Genomic DNA, 13847 nt, shown 5'->3' on the forward strand with positions numbered 1-13847 from the left:
AGTACTAGAAAGCGGAGAGGTGGATTGTTATGCCAAGTCCAAGGACGTATGTAATAATTTTAATATGCATTTTATGTTCTAATGTAATTCCTGAATTCATACATTTTCCTAACTTCATTTTTCTTGACTCATTTCTCCATCTTTTTTACCTTCTCCTGTTCTCATTAATTATTTCATTTATTTACCTAGTGAAAAAACTGTAATTGAGTGCACACTATGTAATCATGTATTAGGTATTGTACCAGTTCCTTGGATTCAGTGATGAATAAACATTATCTGTTTTCAGATATCTCAGGCTAGAAGGGAAGGTATTCATTCAAGTTAATATATATAGTAGATTGTGATTAACAATGATCAAAAGTTCTAAAAAATCATATTGGTGCATAAAAGGAAATGCAGCCGAATCACCTTAGATAAAAGGCTTTTTGAAAAAGAAATGGTTGAGCTGAGGCCTAAGTAGAAGGTAGCCAAATAAAAAGTGAAGAGAACAAAACCCCCATGAAAAAAAAATTAAAAATCAAGACCTCTGCATAAATTGTGTGATATTGCAAGTTTGGGAAGTAGAAGATTCAATGTTGTTAAGATGTCAGTTGCTCCCAAGTTGATCTATAGATTCAGTGCAATTTCCATCAAAATCCCAGCAAATTATTTTGTGAATGCTGAAAAGTTGACTCTGAAATTTATGTGGAATGGAAAAAAATAACTCACAGCAACCAACACAATACTGAAGTTCAAGATCAAACTTGGAAGACTGACACTACCCACTGTCAATCCTTACTATAAAGATCTACAGTATTGTTTCCATTGTTTGATTCTCTGCCTTCAAGTAGTTTCCTTGTAAGCCTATGCTGGTTAGTGCTCATGTGAAGATTTAAGGGGTCTTTTACAAATCCCCCAAACTTTATCTCTTTTTTTCTTTGCAGCTCTCTACTTTACATGACTCTGATCTGTGATCTCTAGCTGTCTTGGCCTTTCCAGACTCCCAGCTCATCTCATCAATTTAGCTCCATTCCTGCACTAAAGCCTTATAATTCTCTTAAGGCATTAAGCTGGGACAATCATAGGACAAATCTCATTTGTTTCCCATCACTTAAAAGTCACTGTCCTTTGTTGTTTATGTCCAATATCTTTAAAGCCAGTGTTTTACACATTTTGTCTGCTTTCTGTAGTTTTAAGTGTGAGGACTAATCAGAAGAAGTCAAGTGAATAGGAATTTAAAAAGGAAAAAGTGATTGATGAGGTTAGTTTATCTATTGGTATTGGCAAGTGGGGCGATGAGGGGGTGTGGTGGGGGCAGAACTGATGACCAGAGAGACCTGATAAATAAAATGGTGGAAATTGAAGCTAGATTTTAGTGAATTAATTAAATGGGGGTCGGGAAGTAGAAAAAGCAAATAAAGATGACATTTCCAAAAAGCTGAGTTGGACAATGCTGGAAAGGTACTGGATGATATTTATAAAGGAATATAGATTGAAGGAAAATGCTTTTGTTTACTGTTGAAATCTTTGTTGAGATAAAAAAAATAAAGAAAATTAAAACTGACTATGGAGATGGCAGAGGTTGACAAACAACAGCTTACAGACTGACCACCAATCTTTTCTGTAAATAAAGTTTTATCAGAACACAGCCATGCCTGTTCATTTACATATTGTTGATGGTTGCTTCTGTGTTACAACAGCAGAGTTGAATAGTTGTGAAAGAAATCATATGGCTTAAAGTTAAAAATATACACTATCTGGTCTTTCTTTCTTTTTTTTAAGATTTTATTTATTTATTTGACAGAGAGAGAAATCACAAGTAGGCAGAGAGGCAGGCAGAGGGGGCAGGGGAAGCAGGCTCCCTGCTGAGCGGAAAGCCTGATGTGGGGCTCCATCCCAGGACCCTGAGATCATGACCTGAGCAGAAGGCAGAGGCTTTAACCCACTGAGCCACACAGGCACCCCTATCTTGTCTTTCATAAAAAATTTGCCAGTCCTTACTAGGGATCCAACAAGCAATAAAAGCATATATTTCTAGTCATCTGGCCTTTCAAATTCAGTAGCAATAATTTTTAATATATTATACTGGGACAGATAACATTAATAATATTAATGGAAAAGAAAATAGTATGTCGTATTTTTTTATCTTCAATATTAAAAGATTAGAAGTAATTTCTCAAAATAAAATTATGTGTTCTATTTTAACATTAGATTTAAAAGTTAACATTGCACACAAAAGTTTGCAAGCAAATTATTTTTAATGGTGCAATAAAATTAAACTAAGAGTTTTATTATTCAAAAATGATTTTTTTAATTAGTGATTTTGTGTAGACATTAAATTACATATCCTGTAGAATTTAAATAAAGAAAAATAGTTGGAGTTTATTGTTTTATTTTGATTTTCAAATATATAATATTCTATCATATTCAATGTCAATTCAAAACAATTTACTGACCTGGTCTTTAATCATTTTTAAACTTTTTCTAGGCAAAGAAGTCAAGCCTAGGACTCCACGTATGTTATGTGCATGCCAAAAAATAAATAAATAAAATAAATCTTAAATGCATGCTTTTACTCATCCCCTGATTTCATAGTTGAGTATTTTGCTTAAAGCCAAAAGCTTAACTATTTTGTGTAGGCAATGTGCTTAAAATCCTCATATTTCTAATATCTTTTGTATTTCTAATATCCTTTGTATTTCTGAGAACATGCTGTGCTAAAATTTTCCTTCAACCTTTGTTCACTGAAGGTATAGAACAATATATTTTGTTAACTTCTCATAAAATTCTTAATTAACATTTTCATTTTATCTCAAAATAATTCTTACTGTGATTGATAATGAGAACCTTTATTTGTCTGTTTGTATCGATTTACTGCATTTATAAAAAGAAGAAAATTAATATGGCAGATAAAAACAATGAATAATATGTAAAAAGAAATATGCATGAGTACAGAAAACATATCTTTATATAATCATCATTATTAATGTTCACCTATATTTTTAGAGCCACAAGTAAAAAAGGAAGAGAAACCAGGTATGTATATTTTATGTATAGATTCATACTTGCATTCCACATTTATACTGAGTAGCATATTACCTCTTTGCTAATGTTGTGTCCTAGTGCAAATATCATATAAAAATGTTATCCTTTGTCAACTCTTTAAAATAAGATGAACATAATATTTATCTGTACCACCTTTTCCTAGAAAAAATTCTACTTACAAAGGAGAAACTGCTGAGAGAATTTGATCTGGTTCAGAAGAAGCAATTGACTAATTGAATTGAGTCCCACAGAACCCCTTAGTTTTGCTGATTCCTGTAGGACACAAAATCCTGTCAGAAAAACAGCTCCTTTTGTTTTTCTGTTTTTGGGGGAGCTCCTGAATGAGACAAATATGTCTGAGGGCTACAGTATGCAGTAGAAACTTTTTTTAAAAGAACACAGAGTAATCTGATTCTCAAAACAGTTAAAACTTTGGTTCGTGTTTTCCAACTATTAGTGTTATAGGGCTGTTCTAAAGAAATAAAATACCAGAAAATTGGGTATTAGAGTACAGCAGAAATGTATTCTCTCACTGTTCTAGAAGGGAGAAGTCTGAAATCAAGGTGTCAGCAGGGCCATTATTCCCTTGAACCTGTAAGGAAGAACCCTTCCCTGCCTCCTCTGGCTTCTGGTCTTTGCGAGCAATTCTTGGTGTTCCTTGGCCTGAAATTGTATTGTTCCAATCTCAGCCTCTATCATTCCACGGACATCTTCTTCTTTGTGTCTATGGCTGTGTCTTTTCTCCTCTTGTTGTAAGAACACCAGTCATTTTAGATTAAGGACCCAGCCTACTCCCATATAACTACATCTTAACTAATTACACCTATAAAGACCCTATTTCCCAATCAGGTCACATTTTGAGGTACTGGGGTTGGGATTTCAGCCTATCTTTTGGGAGGACACAATTCAACCCGTAAAGGCCTATCCTCTGGTCCCCCCCAAATGCATGTCCTTCACATACATACAGCTCCAACATCCAACATCCAACATTCCAACATCCCTTGAAGTCATAACCATTTTAGCAACAACTAAGTCCAACGGTTCATCAATTCAAAGTCCCAAATCTCATTATCTTAAACATTTTTGGGTGAAACCCAGGGTATGATTCTTCTTGCAGAAAATTCCTCTCCATCTGCAAAATCAGAAAACAAATTATCTGCTTCCAAAATAAAACAGTGGGTCGGGCTAGGATAGACATTCCTATTTCAAAAGGGGAAGGAAAAAAAAAAAGAAAGAAAGGAAAAGAAGGGGTTATGGGTCCCAAGTAAATCCAAAACATAGCAGGGAAAATTCCATTAGATGTCAGGACCTGAGGATATCCTCTTTGGCTGAATACACGGTCTTCTGGGCCTGGTAGTGGGATGGGTCTGCCTTTCTAGCTCACCTGGGTGGCAGCCCTGCCCTCTCTACCCAAGGAGTTCCCATCAGCCCAGGTTTTTGAATCTGTGACTCTGCTCTTAAGACTTGTTTTTCCTTCATTTTGTTTCTGTCAGGCAGCATTATTTTTACTTGTATGGAATTCTCAAAAACATGACCAGTTCTACATTCAATTCAGGATGATCCAAGCCATTGGACCAGAGGGTCCGCCACAGATCCTTCCTCATCAGCTGCATCTCCATTCCTGCCTTCTGCTGAGGTGGCAAATTGGATCTGCAAGTTTGTCCAGCCACTCTCTTGGTCCTGTGTCTGGGGCACGCTGTCTCGATAGGTGGAGAATTTTCCAAATCATCAAGTACTTATTCCTTTTGCTTAATAGTTCACTCCTAAATTTATTTTCCCTTTCACATTGCATGATAAGCAGCAAGGAAAAATCAGGCTGCACCTTCCACACTTTACTTGGAAATTTCTTTGGCTAAATATCCATGTTCTTCACTTAAAAATTCTACCTCCTCTTATTGAAACCCAAGTTCAGCGCTCACAACTTGAAAGCCAATACTCCAGAAAAAAGGTTGGTTGCAAAGGAAACTTTGCTTTATTCAAGGCGCTGGAGAGATGGTAGACTGAGGTCCAAAGACCATCTCCCAGTTTCCTAGTTAAGAAGCAGGGGGTTTTAAAGGGGAAATTCAGGGTGGTAGATTACATACATATTGATGAAGAGGATGGGGAAAGTTACGATTATTCGTGAGGGAAGCTGGAGCATATGCACTGAGCAAACATATACGTAGCATCCATCTCATGTTCACTTTGGGGTGGAGACAACAGCAGAACAAGGCAAAGTTCAGCCTTTGATATTAGGAGGTTCTCTTAGGATGAGGAAAAAGAACTGTGGGCAAGCTCTGAGTACTGGTATAACCTGGATGGGGTCTTAGGCTTGTTATCTCAGGAAGAAGTTCAGAACCTTGCTTATTCATAGGCTGGAACCTTATCAGTTGACCTTGAGTCCAGGCCTCGATCGAGACAGCTAGTGGATTTGTGAGTGGAGTCTGAAAAAACATAATAGTTAACTAGAAGAAACCATTCTCTGAAAAACAAGTTTCAAAGCTTCTGCTAGTTTCAACTTCAATGACCCTATGTGTCGTGGTTCCACTGTCACCCGACTGAGGAACACAATTCAACCAAGTTCTTTGCTACTTTATAACAAAAATCACCCCTGCAAGACCCAATAACATGTTCCTCATTTCCTTCTGAGACCTCACCAGAAGCACATTTAACATTCCTATTTCCAGCAACAATTTGTTGATACATGTATTTGATGAGGGTATATATATTTTCTAAATTGTCAGAAACTTTCTTTATAGTTCTCCTTAATACTTTCTTAAGTTCTCAGCAGAATAGACTTTCTCAATATTTCTGCCAATATCCTTTTCAAGGCAATGTAGGGTTTGCTTGTTTGTTTATTTGTTTCTCTATCAAGTGTCTCAAAAATATTCCAGCCTCTACTCATCAGCCAATTCCAAAGGCACTTTTGCATGTGTATGTATTTGTTACAGCAGCACCCCATCTCCTGGTATCAAATCTATTAGTTTCCCTGGGTAGCTGGAATAAAGTGCCACAAACTGGGTAGTTGAAAACAACAAACATTTACTCTCACACAGTTCTAGAGGCTTAAAGCCCAAAGTCAAGTTGTCAGCAGAGCCGTGCTCCTTTTGAAACACGTGGAAGAGAATCTTCCCCAGTTTCTTCTCGCTTCTGGTGTTTGTGAGTGATCCTTGAAGCTTGTTGGCTTGTAGATCCATCACCCCAAGCTCTATCTCCATCGTCGCATAGGCTTCTTCTCCCTCTGTGTTTCTATTTCTGTCTCTCTTTTCCTGTCCTTATAAGGGCACCAGCCAGATTGGATTAATTAAGGACTCACTAAGGGTCCTTAATTAAGGACCTGCTCTTACCTTACCTTGTCTTACCTTAATTAATCACATCTGCAACAACCCTATTTCCAAATAAGATCATGTTCTGAGGTATGTCAAGTAAGGAATTCGACATAGCTTTTTGTGGGATACGATTCAAGCCATAACACTATATGTCTAAATTTCTAACTCATTTGAGTACTCACTGAAATATATTTCAAAGTTAGTCTTCTTATTCTTGCCGTCAAATCATTTACATTGACACTGAAACTATATTCCACAATAATCATCTTAAGGAAACATAGAAAATTCAACTTAAAATCAATTAGCAGTAGAAACAGCTTAATGGCAGATAAGTACATTGCATGAAATTAACTACTGCGTGTTTAATAGACCAGCACTAACAAACCAGCAGGAAACTGAAATAATTTTTAGTAAAATTCTGCCTTTTTAATTATGGTAAACAAAATAAAATAATTTCCAGAAATGAGTTTGTGCTTTAGTTTATTTTTCCAGATTATAAAATTTCTGCTTTTTGTTTTCCCTTTAGAGTCACAAGTTAAAAAGGAAGCAAAATCAGATAAAAATATTTTTTATTCTCAAATAGATACAGAACTGATATTGCCTTCATTTTGAAACTAAAAAAGCTTACCACTCACCATTGGAGATTTACAGAGTCTCCCAGAGCCTCATTATTTTTCCTACTTTGCTGCTCAATATGCTTTTATAGGACTGGATTAGCTGAGAACGGGGATATTCTGTAAGTGAGAACATCTAGAATATATTTTTAAATGGATTGTAGCACACACTCTAGGTTTCAGGAGACATCTCTTGGAGTCCTTAAAACCCTAGTGTGATCATATTTAATTTGTAGGCTTATTTCCAATGACATAGCAGAGTTATAAAATCACAGAATCATAGGCTACTGGGATTTGAAGAGAAAAATGACAAGAACTTATTAAGCATCTATTATGAGCTTAGACGTAGCATACTATCTGTTTTTATTTCTAATATACCATTATGAGAGACACGCTACAGGACAATTACTATTCATATTTAATGTCTGTGGAAACTGTTCCATAGACTAATTTCAGAAAATAAGTTATTTTTCCAAGATTTTCAAGCTAATAAATGTTGGAGCTAGGATTCTGCCCACATCTGATTTACTCAAAACTCCCACTAAGATATTGTTCCAAACTAACAATCATTTTATTAAGAGGTAACGTTGAGCTAAAATCAGGAAAATCTTTCCAAGTTTACATTGCTATTTAGTGTTTAAGCCCTCGCTCTGGTACCAACTAGTTACTGACCTGAGGCAAGTTAAAAAAAATGCTCAGGCTCTATGGAAACTATTTCCTCACTATAAAAAATTACACAGCAGAATTCTTCAATATCAACAAATTCAAGAATCCAAGTTAAGATGTGTGTACCATACTATCTTGCTCCTTTAATTCTCACCAAAACATACCTAGCAACTGATCATAAGCTAGATTCTAGTTGCTCTTATAAATAACATATTTTTGATGTATCAAGGCTTATAAAGGCCTATTGTCTTATTTTTTAAATTTTTTATTTATTTTTTACATTTTTTATTTATTTAAATAATGTCTACACCCAACATGAGGCTGAAAATCATGACCCAGAAATCAAGTCATACTATTCAGACTGAGTCAGCCAGACACTCCCTAAGTACTACCTTATGATTTATTTTCCTGACTTCCGTTTGTTTTTTTTTTTTTTTTACTGCAGATGAATGTTACCAGATGGAAACATTTTGCATTTTCCTTATATTTTTTTAAAACCAGAAGCCGCACACCATTTAAAACTTCTACTTAGGCCTAATGCCATGTAAAACTTTTAGTTGTTATTATAAAATATCACAATTTTGCAGGTAATTTAATTGAGTTTAGTTTTTTCTTTCATACATGAATGTTTCCTTTTGAACTTCATCTGAGAAAAACTCAAATACATAGTATCTATATATTAATTTCATCTTGTCAAAATAAATCTTCACAAGAAAATTTTAAATATTTTCAGTAATGTATATTTGCTATCTGTACTTTGGCATTTATGCTTTATTACAGTCTATGCTTTGGAATTATAAGTACTTAAATGTAAATAAGAATTCTTGGTATATTGTTTCATGCAACCGAAACCTTCAGGTTTTTTCATACAAATTAAAATGACATGAAAATTTAGAAACAGTTTTTCTCCATGGACACATTTGTTGAAATCTGTCTGTTATTTTCTGCTTAATAAATAACTAGCCTATGAAACAGAAAAAAAAAAATCACCATATGTTAACTTAGAAAGCTGCTAAACATCTGAAAAGGTTTTTTTATTATTATTTTCAGAACAAGACATAGCAAAACCAGAAAAGACTGTTTCTCATGCAAAACCAGGTATTATGCAGGTGGTATCTGTACTACCAAATTGTTTTTCTTTGTTCCAGTTTCAACAGGATGAAGAGCTTAATGTGGCATCTAAAGTTTTCAGGGATGATTCGTGTCTTAAGTCATCCAACTTCTAGAACATCTCCAATTTTAGTCATCTTCACAATGTGTTTTAACTGAGGACTTGACCTGTCAGGTGTAACTAGACAGCTAGTCTATCCCTTCCCATCAGAGATTTAGCTTAGCAAGAAAATCATCACCGCCAGCACTCAGGTGAATGAATGGGTTCTACACTTTGTTTTGTTCTGTCCTGTTTGAAGCAAGACATCCTTGGGAAACTTGTAATCCAGAATGGCTCATGCAAGCATGATCATCTTGGATTCCAAAAACCCCACGAAAAAGAAATCAGCATTTCTCCCTGCTTCCTTTCCCCCTTCCTTCTTCCATCTTTGCCTCATTTTTTTTGGTTTTCATTCCTGGTCGTAATTATATTTTGGAGAGAGTAGAGGTAAGCCAGTGTGTTGCATTCATAAAAAGACATACAGAACTTACCAAGATAAATTTACAGATTGTTTTTTATTTAAGGATAAAAACTTTTAATTTTTTGTTTATGCTAATTAAATATGAGTTTAATTTGGAGAAAGTCCCAAGCCTCAATTATTCTATAGAAAATTGTCCTTCATTCCAGGCTGAATTATTTACCCAAAGTTATGAATGTGGTTAAGTCAGAATCTTTAATAAGTTAAAAACATACTTTCGGGGCACCTAGGTGGCTCAGTCATTAAGTGTCTGCCTTCAGTTCAGGTCATGGTTGCAAGGTTCTGGGATTGAGCCCTGCATTAGGCTCTCTGCTCAGTGGGGAGTCCGCTTCTCCCTCTGCACTCCCCCTGCTTGTGTTCCCTTTCTTGCTCTCTCTCTCTCTCTCTGTCAAATAAATAAATAAAATCTTTAAAAAAAGAAAAGTACTTTCTCTAAGCATATCTTAGTACACTTTCAAAATTTTTACTGTAGAAAAACTGCTTAAAATGGGTTTGAGTCCATTTGTTTCATTTCCCTATGCTTTAAAGTATAGGAGACGCCAATAGGAATAGAAAAAGCAGACCTGGAGTATGAAGAGCCAGGAATAGCTGTCTCCATTGACATAAGCAGAATCTTAGAAAGAACTTTTAGAACCTCCTCACTGAATGAATAATAAAACCCTGTTACTTTCCTGACTGTCCCAAGTGTCAGTCATTTTGAGCTGAAATACAGAGAGTGAGAGAGTTCAGTCTCTGAGAGCACAGCAAGCACAGTGTCCTCTGGGCACACCTTTCTTTTATTTTAGTGGTAATATTCATACTCTAAATTCTGCTTCCCAGGGAAACGTTCTCATTGACTCACTCCCACTGCTGAATTTTTGAAAAGTTTAATTTTACATAGGATCACTGCAATAATCTCTCTACGTTGACCCAAATCTCTTTGACTACATCTATAAAGGCATAGAGGACAGAAGACATCCCATAATGTATCCTTTTTGCCTTTCCCTAGCTTTGTACTCTAAAACTTGGGTCACTAAGCTAACCCTGGGTTCCCAGGGAGGATTCTTGCCCAGGAAAATTTTTTTTTAAAATTGCTTCTTCCTATTCAAATTCGATTATTAAAAAAGGATTATTGTTTTATAAAACAACCCCTGTGTAGATAAATACAGTGAAAAACAGTGAAAGCAAGGGGTAGATTATGTATTGGCAGAACAGGGGATAATTCCAATTAGGAAAACTTTTGTGAAGGATAGCTGCAAAGAATGTCTGCAGCTGGACACATTTTCTTTGTGCTCCATCCAATTTGAATAGTAGATATCACTTGCTGCTTTACTGGGGGGAAAAAAAAAAGACAGCTAAGTTTTTCTCAGGATCGGTGTTATTTCAAAGAGAAAACAAAATATCAAAGTTGACATATGTCACTGTTTTATACTGAGGCATTTAAATTTTCTACTTGTGTTAACATTTTTTCCTATCACAGAAGAAAAAGTTGTCAAGCAGGTAAAAGCTACCACAATAGAAAAAACAGGTAAATAAGATATTTCATCTTTTCCTTCTGTGTATCAGTTTTATGTTATGTGGGTACACACACACATCATCATCATCATCATCATCATCACTGAAGTGTGTATGTTTTAGTGCCATAAATTCTAAGATTGTGAATTCTTATAAATAGCTGAAAAATATAGTCAATAAAATTAACAGTAGAGTACTAGCGTGATGTAATTCAATTATTTGTGATTGATCTAAACTTACACATAACTCGTGAGGTAATCCAAGTAATACATTGATAATCATATACTGCTAGGTGTTTGATCTTATTTTAAAACCACTTTTCCTCAAATAGTAAAATCACAGGAATCTGAAACTATGAAATCTGCTCTTCATGCATTAGATAGAATAATATCCTTTAATGAGGGCGCTACAGATAGTTATGTGGTTGTATGAACGTACAGAACATATAATATTTAAAACAGTCTATCTCTCAGTATTTTATGTGAGAAGAAAAAAGTAATGCACACACTCTTACCATTCCGAAGTTCTTTCCTATAGAGATGAATGAATGTCATCTCAACTGACATCCTAAACCACTGACTCTCTTCCATTGAATTCTAAGGTGGAAATTCTATCCACCTGGGTAGCTGGCAGTTTATGGAGTCCCATTCCTTATTTAAAAAATCATTTCAAAAGAAAAAGTCTGTGAAGTAATTTCTTCATTTTGACTAAAATAATCATGCTAATCAGGATTCAAATACAGTTTCTCAGAGGAAAATATAATAGAATTCAGGAAAGAACTAATTATTTATAAAATGATAGACTATTAACACACAAGAAAGAAAGAAACCTTATAAGGTCATTTACACATCACCTGACATGTTCCTTGTACTCTATGAAAGCCATTGTCAAAGCTCATAATTTCAGCGCTCCTCTAATTTGCACCCTAAGGTGTTAATATGGCTCACTGAGGATCTCATTTAGTTATATGGGTATTCGGGGATTATCAAAAAGCTAGCCCAATGTATTTGTGTGCCAATATACAGATTGTTTTAAATTTTGCCTACCTTTTGTGTGTCATAATTTTTCAGCAAGCAGTGTGATTGATGTATTTGCTCAGAGTGAAATAATAGTGCTCAGAGAGAATGGAATAAGCTTAATTTAAGCTTAATATAAGAAGAGAACCTAAAGCAAAGAAGAAATAAATACAGAAGCTAAAGAGTTTTTTTTTCAATGGTTTGCACTCATCAATGTGCCATTTACTTTTCTCCATTATCCACAGTCAAGCCCAAACCAGCAAGTAAGAGATGAAAAGAATAAAGTCTGAAAAGCTTGGCTTGGCTACTTCAGCTTTAACAATTTGCTTGTTTTTTTTCTTTAATTATTGATTTTAGTGTTGCCTTAATCTAAAATACCTGCATAGATGATAAAATAATGTTTTGCTATGGCTTTGACTTGACATCTTTGTATTTCACTACTAATTGATACTTTGCTATAGTTATACAGAAGAAATCTTTGGAAGTTGTATCACTATGTAACTATTACTAAAAGAGCGACTCCATCTAGACTATAAAATACCACTGAGAGGTTAGAGTGAACTGGCTAGCTCTCCAACACTCATAATGAGTAACAAAGGAAAATGAAATGATCATTTCAATCATCAGTGTTATGAACCACATATTGTTTTTGGTTTATTTAAGTAGCATAAGTTGTACTGTAGGTAGACTTTGGTAGTTAGAAATCCATGAGACTGTAATCATATTGTCATTTTTTCCTGAAAATCATGGACTTCTCACATGAGTATGAATGTAAAAAGGTCATCATTTTACTATTCAGGAATGATTCAGAGATTGCAGTGGCAGAGAGTTTAAAAGCTGACTATTGGGCTCAGAAAGGCACAAACATGGGTTCACTGTCACACAGGTAGTGATTAAGTCCAAAATTGTGTCCAAATTGTGATGTTGGTCCTTCACTGCTGTGTATTTATGAAACACAACTACAGTGAAAGCATGTTGGTCAAATATTCCCCGGATCCTACAGGAAAAATGGATTGACACAGCCCAAAGATGAATTTGGTGAGATCAGTTAGGAGACCATCTAAGTGGTTTCAAGAGAGAAGGTGCAAATGTATGGAGCCTAATAGAATATATTCACATTCTAGAACAAATTGCATGTGTTTTAAAGATGCATTTGATATTATTATTGTTATTGTAATAATTATACTTTTGCAGTGCTATTATTATGCCAGTTTAAAAAGTTGAATATCAGCTTTTCAATTTTATTTTGTTTTGCATACTTATTTAATATTAACATTTATGCAAATTGAGTTTATGAAAGTTTTATTCTTACATGCTGAATAATTTACAAATATCCAGTTTAGTCTTATGACAACATAGGTCCTGTATCTTCCCACCTACTTCACTGTTGGTGCATGATGTTGGGGGAAAATAGTAGTACTTTTAGAATCTCCAAATTCTGGAGTGATGGAAGAAAAGGACAGTAGTTCAGGAGGACCAACCCTGGGGATGATTAGAAAGAACTAATACTTGGCAGTGATCGGTTCTATTTCCAACTATTTCCAACATACGTCCTAGTCTATAATGGCTCCATCTGAAATTCCACTCTTAATGAAAGAGAGAGCTCTCTTATTTTTATTTCAAGTATTTTTCAGAGGGCTAAGAGGAGTATCAGTTACACATTTGATTCCATTTGTCCTTTCCTAGACTCAGTTGAGATTCATCTGGAAAGAGAGGGTGGTCCAGGAAAATGAAAATACTCAATGTGATACTTTCTGATATAGGGCTGGTTCAGGTTAAATTTTCAACAAGAAACTAGTGTCCAGCACAAATTGCTTCTAACCTGGCAGGAAAGGAACTAGAAGGAATCAGAAGGGTAAAAAGGGGGTCTTGTAAGATGTCAAAGGCGAATGTCATTTTTTTTTTAAAGTATCCCCAAGGAATGACTCTACCTTCAGAAGAGAAAGAAAATTCCTCTTTTTATTCTCCTCTTTGTCATATTCTATCCTCTTCTTACACTACATGGCCCCAAGAGGGCTAGAACCTTATGTACTATCTTACAGGTTACCCTGAGAATGAACTTAACCATGTTTATAATGTGTTTCTATGGCAGTGTTC

The 13847-nt window shown here is 35.1% G+C and overlaps 1 protein-coding gene across 2 annotated transcripts in view; it reads left to right on the forward strand.

The window, feature by feature from the left end:
• The window catches only part of TRDN (triadin), a 391091-nt gene that overhangs the window by 336748 nt on the left and 40496 nt on the right, over positions 1–13847 (forward strand). For both annotated transcript variants that reach the window (XM_080806278.1, XM_080806279.1), the window contains 5 exons: positions 2468–2494; positions 2986–3015; positions 8663–8710; positions 10700–10747; positions 11996–12013. In XM_080806278.1, coding sequence (XP_080662404.1) covers positions 2468–2494; positions 2986–3015; positions 8663–8710; positions 10700–10747; positions 11996–12013 — 171 coding nt within the window. The remainder of the gene's footprint in view (positions 1–2467; positions 2495–2985; positions 3016–8662; positions 8711–10699; positions 10748–11995; positions 12014–13847) is intronic.

This window comes from Martes martes (genome assembly GCF_963455335.1).
Source record: "Martes martes genome assembly, chromosome: 6".
Lineage (NCBI taxonomy): Eukaryota > Metazoa > Chordata > Mammalia > Carnivora > Mustelidae > Martes > Martes martes.